Source organism: Sander lucioperca, chromosome 21 (assembly GCF_008315115.2).
Source record: "Sander lucioperca isolate FBNREF2018 chromosome 21, SLUC_FBN_1.2, whole genome shotgun sequence".
Taxonomy (NCBI): Eukaryota; Metazoa; Chordata; class Actinopteri; order Perciformes; family Percidae; genus Sander; species Sander lucioperca.
The window spans coordinates 12,162,100-12,180,816 of record NC_050193.1 but is presented as its reverse complement, the minus strand read 5'-3'; the positions used below and the strand labels follow the sequence as shown (position 1 = coordinate 12,180,816).

General features: G+C 40.0%; 1 protein-coding gene across 1 annotated transcript; it reads right to left on the bottom strand.

Moving 5' to 3' along the window:
- Positions 1-12,444: 12,444 nt before the first annotated feature.
- Positions 12,445-16,351, bottom strand: LOC116051844 (protein Tob1-like). The gene is made up of 2 exons (XM_031302412.2): positions 16,070-16,351; positions 12,445-14,577 (listed from the first exon to the last, which is right to left on the bottom strand). The coding sequence occupies exon 2, from the start codon at positions 14,377-14,379 to the stop codon at positions 13,360-13,362; it is 1,020 nt and encodes a 339-aa protein (XP_031158272.1). The 5' UTR covers positions 14,380-14,577; positions 16,070-16,351; the 3' UTR covers positions 12,445-13,359.
- Between the last annotated feature and the right edge of the window lie 2,366 nt (positions 16,352-18,717).

Below are 18,717 nucleotides of genomic sequence, written 5' to 3'. Positions count from 1 at the left end.
AAAGGCTGGACTACAATAGAGCAGTTTGGAGCAGTTTGTGAACAGTGTTTTCTGTTGGAGATGGTAAATCCCTTTGGGGTGGACTTTGGGCTTTTTCACTTTTTAAACCTATAATGTGCACAAAAAGATATATAACACAATAAAGGAAAGGGAAAAAGCCAAAAAGCCTAATATGAGCACTTTAAGTCTGCGATCATTTCACCACTTCACCATACCATGAAACTGTGCTCTCGATGTTAAAGTAATTTGAACCAAACCTAAGAGTTAGTGTACATCATGATACATGCACTTGTTGTCCTTTACCTATTTTCCCTCCTTAATCATTTAATCCTCCTTAAAATAACACAATCTTTCTTCCAGTCTTCCTCAAGCTGCTGTTCACTGCCATGACAGGCAGGGACGATTCTAGGATCAGACCTTTAGGGGGGCTCAGCCCCTAATGACAATGTGACACGGATACAGTGCCTTGCAAAAGTGTTAACCCCCACCAGTAATGTCACTGGATAACAATGAATATATGTATTTATTATTATAACATAAATAAATGAAAAAACTATGAAAGTCCCTTTATGGACTACCAGAATCAAATGAAATGATAATGAGGTGTAAATTAAAAATAAAACTTTCCTTGACTGAGTTACAGGTGCATAGCATTGGCGACAGCGACACAAGATATTAAACCTGTTTCTTTGAACCTGTAATTGTTTGCCCTCTGTCACTAACAGACAAGTACGTAAACTCTAACTTGAAGCACTAAAATTGATTTTAAAAAAATAATAAAGGGAACTGAGATGAAATTTAGATGAAAAAAGGGTCTAAAATCGCCACTGATGACAGGGAATGTGAGAGAGAAAGAGAGACACTTTACGACCCTCTAATTATTCCTGAAGAGCTTGATTTCTACCCCTCTTTAGCACTGTTATGCATCAGCACAAAACAACATGACAACGTGTTCTCATTGTTGGCAGAAACACAACGGCGGAACAACGTACTGAAAATGGTTGGACGGCAGATGCAGTGAGGTTCACTATTATGCCCTACAAAACAAAAAGGCAGTAACTGCATTTTTGGTCAAAATGAGTTATTATCATTTTCATGACATTCAAGGCATCCTTTGTTATGTGACAAAACATCTTATCTCAAATGTGTGTCGTTTTGGAGAAAAATGGTAGTCGTTTGTACAGTAACTGCAAAAAGCCCTAGTGAAACAAAGCAAGAATACAGTAACTGCAAAATAGGGGTAAAATATCAAATTAAATATGAGGATTGATATGTACAAAGAATAAGCTAATATAAAGTAACAAAAACAGCCACATGTCCAATAATCTACCTACAACTACTTAGCTGGATGACAGGATAACTTGATAACAGCTTAGCAATGTGAGACTTTAAGCAGCCGTTTCAGCACCAGAACAGCTTCCGGGTGGAAAATATTGACCTAAAATAGTCAAATTAGTTTTGGTTTTGGTATATCCATGTTCAGAAAAACAAATGGTTCCAATTATTTCAAATACAGTGTATCTAACACACCCAGAGCCCAAGTTGTGGCAAAATAGTTTTTGGAGAATCTGTAGTTACTGTCTTTTTCCTTGGTATGGTGCCACGTTTTTGGTAAGTAATACAAAGCAAGAATACAGTAACTGCAAAATAGGGGTAAAATATCAAATTAAATATGAGGATTGATATGTACAAAGAATAAGCTAATATAAAGTAACAAAAACAGCCACATGTCCAATAATCTACCTACAACTACTTAGCTGGATGACAGGATAACTTTAAAGTCATTTTTCTCAGTTCTGCACTCTGCGTAGTTACTGCCTTTTTGCTTTGTAGGGCAGTATTGTGGTGATAAAATAATTCAAGTAATGTGATTTTTGGTAGACATAATTATAGTCTTTACCTGTATGCAAGTGTAAACATGTCTAAACAGTTGGAACCAGAAAACACTGTCATTTCAGAGGAGGGCAAATTGTTGACTCATTAAACAGACCACACTTAGACTGTAATTATGTCACATCATTGATGAAAGATTCATTTTTGCAAAGATGATTTGATAATGGTAGTTATTTGACTTGAAACAATTAACTCAGAGATAAGGGATTTCAGTCTGATAACTACAAGCGACTTATGTATAAAAATCCACAATTCACTCAGGAGATGGTATGTGCCTGAATGCAGAGGAAGTCTTTTGTTCTTGATACAATTCAAATCTGTCTCTTTCTTCTCACATGCCAAGAAAGCAGAACAGAGAAATGTAACACTTATCTGTTACAGTGTTTAAAATGAAATGTTTAAATGTTTTGTAGAGCTGTTTTTCGAATTGCAAGTTTCCATGGCCTTTTTTCCCTTTTTTGTCTTTCACACAAAGCCTAAATGGAAACACAATGTCCCACACTGAATTTGATAAGGGATTCTTGAATGAGTTACACAAGCACATTTTCACAATATAAAGTCACAGTTTTTATCAACAAAAGAAAAAGGTACAACACATATCTTAATGTAAACTTTCTGCTGTATCGGTGAAGATAATAAAATCTAAAATGATCAAGTCTCTGGGTGGATTTTACAGTCAGAGATGTTATTTAAACACTGTTGATGGAGTGCTTCTCAGTTTATCACAAACTTTATGAAGTATTTCGACTAGGGAAACAATGATGGTCAATCTCATTGGTTCGTGTACTGGTAGATATTAAAGGTCATTAGTTAGATGAGAGTGGGCCAGCAATACTATCAGCCAATCAGTGTGTTGGGATATGAATTGTTCTGCTGTTATATTTATGAACCCTATACAGTCTGTTTTATTTGAGGTAGGTGTTAATAGAAGTAAGTATTTCACCAACATAGTTAGTTTTGAGAGTAGGATTTTTTTATTAGTTTCATTATCTTTGTTGCTCTGTCTCATTCTTTATATCTTATCTGCGATGTTGGTCTGGTGTAGTCTTGTGTTTATATGCCACCGCTGCTCAAATCGCCTACAAATTGTGGTCCACGCAGTTGACTCAGACACCACTGTGTGCTGGGCTCAGTCCATGTGTTTGTGCTATACTGTACTATATGAGACAGAGGGAGGGAGAGAGAGAGAGAGAGAGTAATATTTCTTCAGCACTGACGTTCTTATGCAACGCCACCCACTGAGGACCCATCAGCACCTCCCACACACAAATACACAAACACAATTGTCCTACACACAAGGAATAGCCTTAAGCATATTTGTTCTGTGTGGGAGAGCAGTGACATCATTTAGTCCACCTGTGTTGCGTGTACAAAACAAACATATATACAGTTTAGTCTGATTCAGGGCATGCTAATCTCTTGAGTGTGCTAATTAGGACCAGATTTCCATTCGAAATAAAGTGAGTGACTGATTAACACACCTTAACCAGAGAGGGAGGAACAATGTAATCCAATCATCTGTGCATTTGATTTAAACCAATACTAATTATGACATTTTTTTCCTGTGTTTTTGTTGCACAGACAAACAAAGAAATAATCTAATCTAATCTTGAAGGTTTTCATTTAAATAAATGTCTGTTAAATCAGTATATACCGCCGAATGAGGTAACGCAATGGGGATTGTGCGTTTAGTCCAGTGATGAAAGCCCTGGCATTTCCAGTATTACAAACTCGATGGTGACATTCCCGGGAAAAAATCACAAGCAGCGCAACAGTGGTTGGTCTGGCAGAGAGTTTAGGCGGTGCTAATGCACCATACGTAAGCACCAATAAGCCTTTAACTTTATTGTGTTTTTATCCACAGGGGGTTTTAATTGTTGGCCTATGTAAATACTGCTGTGCAGTGTTGTATGTGTGTTTTAAATCATCAAATTAATCAAACAAACAAACAAATATTGTAGGACTGTCTGCAGGACTGTGTATTGACTGCGTCAGTTTTAGCGAGGTTAGTCTGGCTCAACAGATATACATTGCTGGGATAAAGCCTTCCGCTATCTCCGCTGCCTGTTTTGCTAGGGCACCGTCGCTGCATTAGGGCTTAGCCCCGCCCAGGACGGCTGTGATTGGTTTCTCGCAATGAGAGATTATAGCGAGGTGAACCTGGCGCAATGGATATGACACATGCCTTAGGTGTGGGGGTTCTGGGTTCAATTCCCACTGTGATACATCAACCAATGTGTCCCTGAGCAAGACACTTAACCCCTAGTTGCTCCAGAGGCATGCAACCTCTTATATATATAGCAACTGTAAGTCACTTTGAATAAAAGTGTTGGCTAAATGACATTTAATATAATGTTATATTATATGCATCCTGTGTGTTTCCACAACACAGTAAATTGCTACAGTGTTATGATAATATACTGAAATAGAAAGTCAAATTAATTCCCTGTATTATATGCCAGAGGGGCAAAGGTAAAATCATTGGCTAAATTGATATTTAAAAAAAATCTCCAAACATAAAATGCAGTGTATGGTGTGCTGCCTTTATATGCTTAAAATGGGAAATACAGCCAATAATATTTAGGAATCCTTAGTAAATTAGCACCATATAATAAAAAGCACATAGCACCTCAGGACAATCTATAATACTGAAGTGAGCACAAACACACACAAATTCACACATTTCTCCTTTCAAAGCACACAGTATTAGCACATGGCTGCAGTTGTATTATGCATGAGAATCAACAACTGTTCTGTAATGTAACGTGTAACTAAGCCCTTTTTGTCACAATGCTGCCGTTGCTTTCAGAGTATTATGTTAATCGGATCATAATGATCGGTGAAAGTGGTGATGTGTGTGTGGGAGAAAGACCCTGCAGCATAATGCCATGATTGAGCAAAACACAGTAATAGATATACAGTATCTGGCACCTATGGTAACACACCATGGGTGTTAGCCTGCATCAGAAACATAAACTCATATAACATAATATAAGCTATGTAACATGTGTTTGATAAAGTGCTAACGGTCTTTCAAGTTGGTGATGAGGTGAGAAGCGAAGAACTCTAGTTTTCATGTGTGTTATTGCCGAGAGCATAGGAATTTGCATCACCAGTCACCCACACAGTGTTATTAATTCAGTCATTATTTCGGATGCATCCTCAGCCCAAACTGGATTCCACAGCAAGTTAACAGCCTCCAACTCCTTCTCTCTATTTATTTGTGCCATTCAATATTTTAGCCTGCAACAAATGATGAAACCATTGTAAATAGCCCAGGGTAATACCTGACAGTTAGTGTTAGTGTTAGTTTCATAATCTTTCATGTCTCACACAAGAGCACAACAATACACAATGCAATTAATTTGATGCTGTTAGGGAACTGATTAAAGGACTGGGTAGACAAGCAGAACATACAATACTTCTTTTAATTGTTCTGGTTCAATATGTTTACCAATTACAACTTTGTTATCTTTCAGGCCACAAGTTAACTTTAACACCACAGGCATGCAGGCTTTCTTGGTACCTGGAAACAATTATATTTCATCTTGAAAAGTAATCCCAGGACATACAAATAATAATATCTGGCTGATTCACTATATCCAGTGTAAAAACAATACAACAGGATTGAAAATGATATATAGCCTCTTGATATATAGTCACTTTAAAATGATTTTCTGAATCCTGATTCACCAATAACATAAACCTTTCTGGGATGGTCAACACATCAAAATAGAGTGGGTTGGTTAGAGGAATCTCTATCACAACCACCAAGTCTGGCTTCATTAGATCCTCTCTGTTGTCTGTGCAGCGCTGTTGGTTGACAGGTGTGTGCTACATTCCCCAGATTGTTGCACAAACTGGACCATACTTCTCTTAGGACATTGGTAGAGGCTGAGCGGATACAATCTTTTAGTTTTTGTTCTGACAAGCAATAAAGCGGATATGTTTTTTTTTCACCTCACATGCAGATCTGCAGTCTGTTAATTCCATCATTGCAAAGAGCCTTAAATGATGAGCAAAATCAAGGGACATTAATGTATCAGTAAGAAACACTGAAGCCCTAATCAGCTGAGGTTGAGGGTAATGTGCTAAGCAGTGCAAACATCTGAGCCTTGGGAAGTAACACTCTCTGGGGAAAATGTAAATTAGGTTGACACAGAGGTTAAACCGTAATGGAACATGTTTTTACACTCAACAATGCAAATAACTAGCATAACTGGTAATGCATGCAAATAGGAACTGTTTCATTTGCATAGGTGCACACCCACCAAACAAGCTATGGCAGCGCAATCAACAGAGCTGATAATAGCTGGAGGATTCAGACTATGTAACTTTTGAAAGAAGAAATAACATACTTTTTCTTAGAAATTAATTTGAATTTGAATTCTGTTCGATATACTCAAAGGTTTTGCTGCTACCTCTGCCTTACTTGGTCTGGTATGACCAGTATCTTATGGTGGCTAATGTTAGCTAACTTTAGATAGAGAAAGTGAAAGGGGAGGAAAGAGTGTGTTCAGGCCTGCATGTGAGTGTCCCAGACAGACTTATTTTAGTCGGGATGGTTAAAATTGCAGAGTCCTCAGTAAGTCAGGGCTGCTCAAGCTGTGGAGACCTTTCCTGGTGATGTCCAAACCAGTTCACTTGGACAAGAGAGGCCAGATAATCTCAACTCTCGACTGCATTGTAAAGAACTTAAAGAGAAGCCATTACATTCTTGAGTTATTACTTGCAGTCACTTGTGCAATTTGTCACTCTCATTATCATAAAATGAGTTTAGAGGACAGCAGTGTATCTCTTACTTAATTCTACTTCTACTTAATTCTGCAGCTTTAAACACACACACTCTCTATTTCTCAAGAGCACAAAACTGCCATGGTATAGTGTTCATTCACGATTACTGCCCTGCACCAGTGCCAGCAAATGCCACAGAGATGGCTTTATCTCGGCATGTTTTGACTTCCTTTCCCACTGATCCATATGAGTGCGAGCTGTGCTTGCCAACAATCCCATCCTTACACATTTAGACAGACAGGGGAAAAAAAGAGCTTCCTTTGAAAGCTTGAGAATACATTAACTGTGTTGACAAAATATTTTAGTCCTGTGCAGACAGCTACGGAAAGCAAAGGAACAAAGTGTACTCAAGTCTCATGACATAAGGACTAGTTCACACGTACACAGGTAATTTTATAAAGAGGGTTTTTCCCTAATACGTTCACAAAAGCACTGTTTGAAAAACAAAAACACGCAAAAGAGAGCATGCCAAGCCAACAGGCAGCGATATAACCCTAACCCTAAAGCAATGTTGGCCAATCACGCAAAGAAAAAGAAGATGTTGGCCAAGCAGAAGCCTGAAAAAAAGCTATAACCATAAGACTACCTGGCTGCAATGGTGCATTGATTGCTCCGTAGCGCATCTGGACGTCTCTGTTCTTCAATATAGTGGAAGAGTAGCTGTATGTGTGTATCAGTTACCTAAAACACAGTTTGCATGGGGACGAAAGGCCAAAACACATAGAAAAAGCTACGTTGCGGACTAGGCCTCAAGTCAGAAGCTACACGTCATCAGGGCCAAATATTATTCATGAAAGTGTTCAAAGCACTTTGAGGTAAATCCAGACTGACACTAAGTAGATAAAAAAGGTGTTTTTTTCTCAGCAACAGAGGGGACTTTGTGGGGACGTGTAGGAGATAAAGATAGAGATAATATGAATGAAGTGGTCATGGAGAGAACATTTTATATTAATATGTTCTTGGGAAGGACTTATTTTCAGTTTTGTTGTATTCCTCTCAACTCAAGAGCATGTGCAGAATCATTTTGTTTTCTGTTTGTGTACATGGATATTTGTATTTTTTTTATGCATTTTTGAGTGCATGATTTTCATCTCCATTGTTTCCCAGCATGCCCTCCTCTCTTTACTGGCTACAAATCATTTTCTTCTGAGCATGAAGCCTCTAAGAGACACCAAAAGATTATATTGTTGCTTTAGCGTCCTCCCTCCCTTTCTCTTTTACTTGAACACGCACAGGAAGTGATGAATAGCAGGTGTCCCCTCCCCCCATACCTTGCCCTACTCTCAACTCCCCCACCATCATCACCAGTGCCACAGATCTGCAGATTGCACAGCACTGATTAATCTCCGCTTGACAAGCTGAGTCTGATTCAAGTTGCTTGGACACTGCCAAATATAGCCAAATTCCTTCCAATTACAGAGGCAAGTTGGGTGGTACAGCGTTATCTTTGTGGACTCCTAGATGGTTTTAATGTCAAAAATATGTTCATTCGTATCCAGAAATAGCAGTGTGATCCCCAAACAATAGCCATATTCAAATAATACATGTTTTGAATGGTGGCCACTGTCTAGGCCACAATTGCAACAACAAAAAAATCATATTTCTGAATGTAACACACAGCATGTTGTTGTGACTTGCTATAACAGAACAGACAACATGATCAAATCATGAAGCAGTAAAGAGATGTGATCAGGACTAAATCCAAACACATCAGATGTGAGATCAATCGTTATTTCCAACTGATAAGGCAGAACACGTGGAGCTAGAAATACCATAAACATTGCATACTAACCAGGATTATGCAGAGCTACTTTGTAACATTGCTGGTGAGATCTCTGTCCCCACCCTTTAGCTGCAAAGTATGGTGGGGACCCAGTGGCACGTTTGGGAGTGCCGTGATAGACTGCACTGGAAACCAACGTCACCCTGAAGAAGTGTGGTGAGGGAGGGGACTACTGGGGATATCTACAGTGAGCAAATACAAACTGGACAACTCCCTCTGTGTGTGTGTGTGTGTGTGTGCGTGTGTGCATGCGTGCATGCGTGTGTGTGTGTGTGTGTGTGTGTGTGTGTGTGTGTGTGTGTGTCAGTGTACACAGGAACGCAGTATGTATGAGAAGATAGACCAGAAACTTAAGTTCTAGCTCTGTTTGAATTAGCACAAGACAGTTTGCAGCTGTAGGGTGTATTAGTACAGAATATACAGTATTTGAGTGAATGTAAACTGTTTCTTGTCTGCCTACCAGCAACAGCTCGTGTGTTCCACATTGGGTGTGTGAGCAACTGTTTAAAGCAACTGTGTCAGTACCCTTGATACTCACTTAAGCTTCAACTGTAAGACCAGTCAACGCATGTTATCTTTCTCATTAATGTGTTCTGCTAGTAGGCAAGACGTGAATGAAGTCTAATTTCTCTGTTGCGCACCTCTAAAACAGAAAGTTTTCAATGACAACAAAAACAAAACAGATAGATTCTTCTATGCTGTGGTTTAACTTCTTTACTGTCCCCTGTGAGATACAGATAAGCTGTGGTGAAGTCATGTTCAGAGGAAAGCACAATTCTATCAAGCTTATCATTGCTCAATCAGCTCCAACACGGTTCCAGAAATAGAAGGGGCGAAGGGGTTGGGCTATAAGGCGAGGGACTGAAAAGCCATTAACTGTTTTTTTGCTGAGGAGGGGGACATTACCATGAGGCCTTGTCGGCTGGCTGGGACCACAAGCCGAGCTGAGCTCCACCTGTTTTTATGACAGGCGGAGGGGGGGACTTGGGGGCTAAGGGGTGCGCTTGGTACCAGATTAGCATCAGTAGTGGCACTGGCAATGATTCACTCTCACTCTTTCTCTCTCCCACACACATTGCTCCATGCCTTTCCCATTCCCTCTTCTTTTCATCAAGCTTCTGTCTCTTTTTGTTTCTCTGTGCTATTCTGATCCCACTCTCAGCCTCGTCGTACTTGGATTTTCTTCAAACTGGTATTCTTAGTATCATACTTTTATGGCATTCACATCCTCCATATCACACTTCCTCATTCTCTCTTTTGTCTGTACCTGACTTTCTTTCTCCCTGCACTGTCCTTCAGTCACATCTGGGGATGTATATAAGCTTGGAAAGTGAATTATTGTATCAGATATACAGTACACATTTATTCTAATACTTATTTGCTTCTTAAAAATCATAGTATGACAACCTTTGTGCATGTTAAAAGGATGTACTCTGAGTGAAAGATCATGTGCTTGTTTCATTAACGGACACCTTATAGTGATCAAATATTATCAGGTTACTTTATTATGATGAAATACTCACAACTCTGAAAAGATGATCAGTCATCCTAACAGACTATAGTATATTCCAGACATAACCTCCCCAACCATGAAAGCTTTGTTGTATTTGCAGAAATAGTTTTACTGTAATTTTAGGTTGATATAAATCTTAGTAACATAATCTAAAAATAGTGATGCTCCTTTTCATTTACACTTAGAGGTGCATCACTGGTCTCAACCTTTATATGTGGGCTAGGTACCGAATTTTATACTTTTTAGGCACTGACCAAATTGCCTTCTAAGTATCGAGTATCGAAAAATGCCTCGTCATTCAATACCAAATTTCAATACCTAAGGGGTAAATCTTGTCAGCATCAGGGTGCCAATAAGCACGCAGCATACTTCTACCAAGATCTAATGATGTTTGTGATTGGCTGTCTAACGTTACACGTCGTAGAGACACGCAGGAAAAACTTGATGTTACGCAGAGACGGGCTAACATAGTAAAATAAATAAAAAAGATTTTTGCTGTAATGTGTAATGTTGTAATTTATTTTTTGTTAAAATGGATTTTATAAAATTGGTATCCAAAAAAAGTATAATTCAGGAACTGGTATCAAAGTCACAGTATTGCTATCGGTAACGGTATCAAAACTTTTTGAACGACACCCAGCCCTAGCTGATTCTCGCCCTGTTTAGAATAACATAAACTGGGAGAGCTAATGTCAAGCTAGCTTGGTCACAGTCCTGAGTTGCGATGTACAAAAAAAAAAAAACATGAACAAAAATAATAAGCAGACAGATCAGGGGTGTGCAAAAAGTAATAATCCATCAATGGTATTTTTAGAACGAACGGTTCCACACCCGGGTGAACACAAACACAGTGTCCCAGACAACACACTCCCACCCGACTCTGTAACACTCACAGTATCAGCAACTGAGTTAACCCCACACACAGGCTGAACTTTACACAGCCCCAATTGTATCAGGGGACACGCAGACTGACACGCGTTGATGAGCCGGCCCCAGGGGGACCATGGTATATGCCAGCAGGGTCAGGGTGGTTTGAGTCAGCCTGCACTGATACAGTCCAACAGTTACAAGCAACAGCATTAACACCACAAAGGTACTGTATTAACTTCCACAGTACAAGCCCAGGCACTGGTCATCAGGAAAATCAATTCTTACTCTGATGCAGCAGAGTGAGTTTTTTGCTGAAATTGTACATTCATTATTTAAAAAAAGCTATGATTTACCTTCAGCATTAACAATTTGACTTGGATCCTCAACCCCTAAACAATGTAAGCAGCTACAAATCCAAAGTTTAAGTGTTACTTTATAAGTTTGCATGTCAGAAAACCACATATGTATAAGCAATTTTGGAAAGGCTGATAAAGTGTATCTGAAATAACAAGCACAATAAATGATTCAGTAGATAGCCTATTGAGTTTGAACCAGGTCAGGCCTGATTTCAGGCCAGACATTGCCTGACCTTTCCAGCCCCATTATATTACAATACTCTTTGGATGTACATGCTTGGATCTCATTGCATAAAAAGTATTGCCAGTTATCCATTAACAGGCCACATCCTTGAGGACACTGGGTGAAATGTAACTGACCAGCTTAGCATTCAGTTACAAACTTGTGAACAATTTCTAGTCCCGTTTTCCAGCATTACATGATGTATTTTATTATTGAAAGTTAATAAGTAACTCTGCTGACTCACTGGAGGGTGATAGTGCAGATGAATAGCACCCTGCAGCTGGCAGGGAATCAGTATTTTGCATAAAAGCACTTTTTTTCCCACCGCAGAGGACATCTGCCTAACCTGTCACCCACACAGTCTGATGGACTGATGATGCAGAGTTACTGAAAACTATTTTATTTCCCTACCATGCCACACTTAACATGACCCCATCATATAAGTGTCACATCTGTATTCTTCTACCTACATGTTTTCACCTGCCTGCTGTGTGGTTTATGCCTCTGAAATCGGTTACATGGTTTCGCAGTCTGTTAGCTACAACAGCCTTGTCATACATATGAGGCCTTGCTTTAGTTCAGGAGGTTATCACACTCCATATACAGTATCCATGTGTGGATACACAAGGGCAACTGTCAACACAGCCTGCATGGTGTGAACAAATGTTGCTGAGGGCTTGTGGTGAGGCTTCTGTACTAATATGTCAATGTTACAGGCAAAGGATATGAAATGTGTTGCCGTATGCAATATATCGTCTAATGTAGCATAATTCTTTTTGTACCTAACTTATTGTGAGTGAACTGTCAAAACGGTTTGCTAAGGACATACTAATAGTGTACCAAACAGGTGAACTTCAATGGATGTGCGCGTATTTAAGAAAAACCTGATTCTTCTGACCTCAGGACAGAATACTGGCTCTGTCCCGACATGTTAGAAAACCCTAAAAGAACCTTTCAAACCTGTATCAACCACCTCAACCACAAAAGCCAATGACAAAGTGAACCAGTGTAATTATTTTCAAGCTTTTTAATACAAACTTAATAAACTAATCAGTCCCTCTTAACATGTAAGACACTGACTCCAAATACTTTGTTATACCGTTTGTTTTATCAAGTATTGCACAATGTAGGTACAAAATTAATATACGATTACATTTTGTCCATAATATAGCAAAAATCTTTAAACTCTTAACAGAAAATACAACTCTTATGTTTTTCAAAAAAGCAAATATTCATAAATCCCACCACTACGGAATATTCTGTACACAATCTTTAGAATAGTCAATGTTTTTTTAAGATGGATTCATTTTTATAATTTCAATAAAAAAAGAAAACAAAGTTGCTGCAGCCATCACAGATCACTGGAGTAGTAAAAAGATATAAATGCAATACCATGTAGTAGAAACAATAGATACTCTGATATTTTACAAACTCTGTTCCAAATTAAATTATACAATTAGAAAAAAGACCAGGAAATCCCACTTATTTATGCCAGTTCCTTGAAAAAATTGGCGTTGTCCGGTTATGTTTAAATACTGAAAGAGGCCATGACTTGTGGTGGGTTTTTTTTTTTGTCTTTTTTTATATCTTAAAACAGTCACATAAAAAAAATATTTTGTGCTTGGTTGGCAAAAGAAATAACGATGCATGTTGAAGTTTAGGTAACCAAGCTTGGACATCTTGTACTAAAGGTATAACTCAATGGGGCAAAGGAATTAACCCTCGGGCTCATGCTCTTAGACTCGTAACATAGATCTTACAGCTGACATGTCACTTTTTCCTTTTATCCATGACATTCTTTTCTTGTTTACGTTTTTTTTTTCTTTTTTTTTCTTCAAAATGTGCATTTGTGTTTGCTTCCCCCCTATCACATTATCTCTGGTCGTTTCTGTGTGAAGTAGTAGCTTAAGTAGTACCTTTATGTGTACTAGTTGGCCATAACTGGCTGGAATTGCTGGTTAGAATACTGCATGTTGTTCAAGCTGAAATTCAAGCCATCCATAAGGGACTTGTCGTTAAGGCCACCATAGGCCGCAAACATGTCGAAGGCATTGCTGTACTGCAGCGGGCTGAGGCTGAGCGAGCTGTCCCCAGGGAAGAGAGCACTCTGGCTGCCCTGGCCCTGAAGGCTGGGGAACACAAACTCCTTGGCATTGGGGGACAGGGCTGAGGGCTTCTGGTGCTGCTGCTGTACTCCAAGCCCCAACCCGTACAGAGAGTGCATGGAGGTGGAGATGGCTTTCTGTTTCAGGAGACTGTTCACATTCAGGCCCAGGTTGGTGGGAGAGGTACGCGCCGCCTTGTTCCCAGCAGTACTTCCGCCATTGTTGTTGCGTCCACTGCTCTTCATTTTAGTGGAGCCAAACTTGGTGGCGGCGAAGGTGGCTGTTGTGAAGGTTAAAGGCTGCGTGGAGCGGGGCATAAAGGTGGGGCTGACTGCTGCCGAGTGGCCGAAAGGAGGAGAGGGTGAGGTGGAGCCCGGAGAGGCACCGTTCACAGGCTCATTGATGGGCATGAAGACCTGTGCATCAGGATTGAAACTGTTCTTGATCTCCTTGTCCAGATCAAGCCCTCCACTACTAGCTCCACTTTCATTGCTGTCATCGACATACAATACTTTGACGGGCCCTTTCTCCCCGATCTGATAGGACACCTCAAAGGGATCAATCCACACGCTGAGGTCCTGGGGAAGGTTGTTGCGGACATCCTCAATGTCCAGCCCGCTCTCTTTGGCTGCCTTCTCCACCACAGGGTCCACCTTCTCCCCCACGTGGATACATCTGAATCCTGAGCCCTTGTATGGCTTGTCCGGGTACCAGTGTCCCTCATATTTCTGCTTCAGCTGCCTCTCCAGCTCCTCGCCGAAAATGTTAACCCGCCGCCTTGGCAGCTTGTTATACAGGTACGAGATGATGAAGTTGAGAGCTACTTGGATTTCAAGCTGCATAGCTAACTGCCGATGTTTACCAGGTGGGTGAAGATTAGGTGTGTCCGACCTTGGATGTGTCCACTGGGTCTGCTTTGTTTATCCGTGGTTGGTAACACAGAAGCTCTCCAGGCAGGATTGCGAAAGCAACCAGTAACTGGATAAAAAGTGCTGGTTTTGTAGAAGTGATGTCTTTCCACAGGCTGTGATAATTTTATCCTGCAACAATTGGTAGAGAAGAAAACACTAATTAATCATTCATTTCAAAACATTTTTACATACATTCACAAGTAAATACGTTTAAGACCATCATGTTAAATATATACAAGACAGATCAGTTCAGCCTCTTTTGGCTACTTGAGACCACGACTGCAGACTTTATAAGGGGAGTGCAAGTAAGGGTCCTTTAATTATTGACCTCTGTCTAAAGTACTAGTGCATGTTGCGGTTTTGACTGCTGTGAGCTCAAATATCACAAGTCGAATGTCAACCAAAGCGGAATTTTACAGCAATACTCAGGAGAAAATGTGCAGCTACTGCAGAAATATTAACAGAGCAAAATACAAGCTGTATTTTATATAGCACACATAGTGTTTATGTAAATGTCAAAAATTGGGTATTGAGAACACTAACCTCACACTAATTCTCGGGATCCTGTTACATAATATACTGGATAGCCTCCATGCAGCAGGGGGCAGGAAAACTAATGCGGGGTTGTTGTTTTTAATCAAAGACAACGGTCAACTTAACTCAGGAAATCCCTCCTGGAGGACAAGTTAGCAACGAAATTATTTAGGTGCATCTCAAAGCCTACATTCATGTCACTGGGGCTGGTTTAATGTGCGTAGTTGGAGAGCTTTCTACATTAAAAACAATGTCGAAATAAGACTTAACGCACTATGGCTACACCCATATGTTTGGCAATTTTACACAGTGAAGACGAAATAGCCTACTTGAATGTTACAACATGTAACAAGTTGGATTCAATGTAAATGTCACAAACCAAATAGGATGTGCTGCAATAATCCTCGCAAATGAGATGAGATAAATTGAGGGATACGGAGTGAATGGGTCGAGGCTCCTTAAATACCTAAAATGTGATTAATGTATTTATCCAATTTAGGAAATAAAATGTGCACAGGGATAACTGCAACATTTATCGCCTCCCTCATGAAACTGCCCTCGAATACAGTAGCCTGGAGATTCCTCACGGTTGCGAAACGGCTACACGTCTCTTGATTCATCGTATCGCTTTAGTTAAGTTAATAGAAATTTTGTTGCAATTTCACAGAATTGGCAACACTATAATGTTAGCCATTACAGACTGTACTGACAATAATGGCAAGGAATACAACAAAGTAGATATGGTAGACTAGTTTAAATTCACGAGCATATCAGACGCATTTCGAGTCTCTGAGTGGATACTGTTGTCATTTTTTTTTACCCGAGATGACAAAAAAGGACATACTATCACACTTGTATCACACGCACGCGCGCGCACGCGCGCGCACACACACACACACACACACACACACACACACACACACACACACACACACACCCCTCCCTAACTTCGTGGACTGACGCAGCAAATCAGCTTAATAAGTATGGATACAGCTACAGTACGTCAGCAAGCAAAATGAAGACAATAATATCAAATAGGCTAGCATACATCACAAGTAACAGCAACAAAGCAGCTGAAAATACTTACTTTTTTGTAAAAAAAAAAAAAAAAAGTCTCAGTAGTTGTGAAGTACCGTAAGTTAGTGCAAATAGAAAAAAAGTATAAATACTTTCTTCACATAGAATATATTATCAACGTTACAAAAAAGTATTCCAGTACATGTACATTTCGGAGGATTGGCGTTTGCTTCGGTTTCTCTTTTTAAGGTTATTTAGAGTTTTATTTTTTTTTTCCTCTTTCAGCAGGCTTGCAGAGTAGCTCCCGCCTCTCCGGGAGTTTTGCTACTTCGTCCACCCTCCTGATACAGCGTTGCCTGTATTTATAGCTTTCCTCCGCCATGGGCACGAGGTAGGCGGTGATGCGGTTTCAGAGGTCAAAACAATACGACGGGCTGCGATTCGTCCAAAGTACGAGTCCCGCCCTCAGAGTGGTGCCTGAGTCGTGCGCTGATTGGCTTATCTGGAATGTCAATCTGTGACATATGATTCTGTGAAATGGGAGAGACGCCTGTGATGAGCGCTTGCGTCAGAGATAACCTAGGTCTGTGCTGACAGCTAAAGCTAAAAAAAAAAGTAATTATTGTAAAGACAGAAACGGTATTATATAAAAAAAGATATCCTCCCCGTCTTTGAGTTGTCTTGAAACAGATAGGCGTACGTTTATCAATGTGAAAATGTCGTGCTATGCTTTCCAGACTAAATCATCTCTATTTTCGAGGAAGCTGCACTAACCATCTCTATCATACAAAATTAGGGACGCTGTGCTATTAATTGATATATTTCAGCACTGTACACATCACTCGCTGCTTTTATACCACGTGCAGAGTAGAGCACTTAAGGAGCAGTTTACGCGACTATAATCTAATTAATATCAAAAATGCCCTTTTTTGTCATAGAATATTCAAATAGGACATTATTTTTCGTAACTTGCCACTAAAAACTGCAGGAGTTACGATGAATGTAGCCTATACTGCTTGAGAGGAGATTCCCTATAGCGGAACAATACAGCTGGCAGCAGTGTGGGTGGTGCTGAATGCTATCTAGAAAACACATACGCTGATTGGTCTAAAACGGGGCAGGAGCCCTACGGTGAATGGTGTGCTCGTATCTAAGGTGCTGATGTAGGCTGCGCACGTCATCGCTCGGCTGAACGCACGTTGTTGCCAAATTTAAAGTGCACCAACACACATGGTTGTATGTTCAGGACATGAAGTCACTGCTCTACAATGTCAGTGTAACGTTACTGTATGTATTGAAAAGAGAAAAGGTCGTAGGATATATATTATTTGAATAAAACCACAATACTGAACTAAATATTTAATAATACTACAATAAAACAAAACATTTTCTTCTTCTGTGACATTTATGTAATTATTGTAATTGTAACACAAATCCCGCAGAGGATAAACGTGAGAACTAATATATATACATATTAACTTGTTGTCTTTAAACCTTTTGTGTTCTTTTCTATTCATATCTACTGATAACATGAGAGTCTTTTGTCATCACAGCAGACTGTAATGGAAAAGCAAAGCTGTTATATAGGCCTGCTGACAGAGTGGACTTTTAGACATTCCTCAAGCACTTAGGTTTGCCAAGTGGAGTCATGTGCTCGTTGTGAGCTGTATATGTGTGCAAAAGGGCTCCCATGGAAAGTGCTGTCTGGTGATCAAATGCATGAGACAGACGATAGATCAGGCAGAGGCAGAGCAGAGGAGAGATTATATGGTTTGACATTGCCCCGTGGATTCCGATTCACAATGTAGTTTAGAGTAGAAGTGGATGGGAGAGTGTGTTGGCTGCCAACAACATTATGACTTCCACAGTCGTGGCAAGGTCTTCTGCATTATTTACTGTAAACAGCTCAGCGCAATCTAATGTCTCATGTCCTCTTGTATAGACATTCTCTAGTAGCTGCTTTTATGATGTAGTTTACATACCATGCACGGCTCTTGTGCTTTTTTCAGTAGTGTGGAAGTTGTGTGTGCCCGCTTGCTTGTGGTGTGTGCAACAAACAGCTGTCACCTGACAGAGCAAGGTCAGCTGCCATAATGAGGCATGTTAAGACTGCTATATTGTCTTAGGGTGTAATCCTCTAATGTATCCTCCCCGCTTCTGTCACTTGTGCTTATGAAGGACTGTAACACCCTAAGATCTCTAATCCCCCAATCGGTCTTCAGTCAGAGTCTTTGCTTTGATGCCAGGAATGTGAATGTGGTTAGAAAGGCAGAAATGGACTAAAATGAGTAATTTACTAAATGTTGTTGCTCACTTTCAGTGTTTTTATGAAAATCCGACTCGTGAGGACTTAGCTGAGCTGTTTTAGTCTACACTGAGGGAACACAACACTGACCGTACAGGCTTTCTCTGACAGAAAACGGAAAAGAAAGTGTGGGATATCTTGATATTTACCAAACCATTTACATTTATTATCCCAGTGAATTGAAAATTTTTTGCTTAAGCAATGACCTCAACCTAACATCCCAGAGGATGAGCAGAGGCTGCTTCGCTGCTAGCCTATGACATAAACATATGAAACACCTGTGATAGGACCATAAACACAATTATGCTCAGCAGCAGACTTGTGACGTTGCATAATAGACCTCTTCCGCTTGTCTCTGAACCAATGGCGGGAGGGGGGGGATCATTGCAATGACAAGAGAGGAGGAACAGAAA

Coding starts and splice junctions, on each gene's coding strand:
- LOC116051844 (XM_031302412.2), bottom strand. CDS start 14,379: ATGCAGCTTGAAATCCAAGTAGCTCTCAACTTCATCATCTCGTACCTG.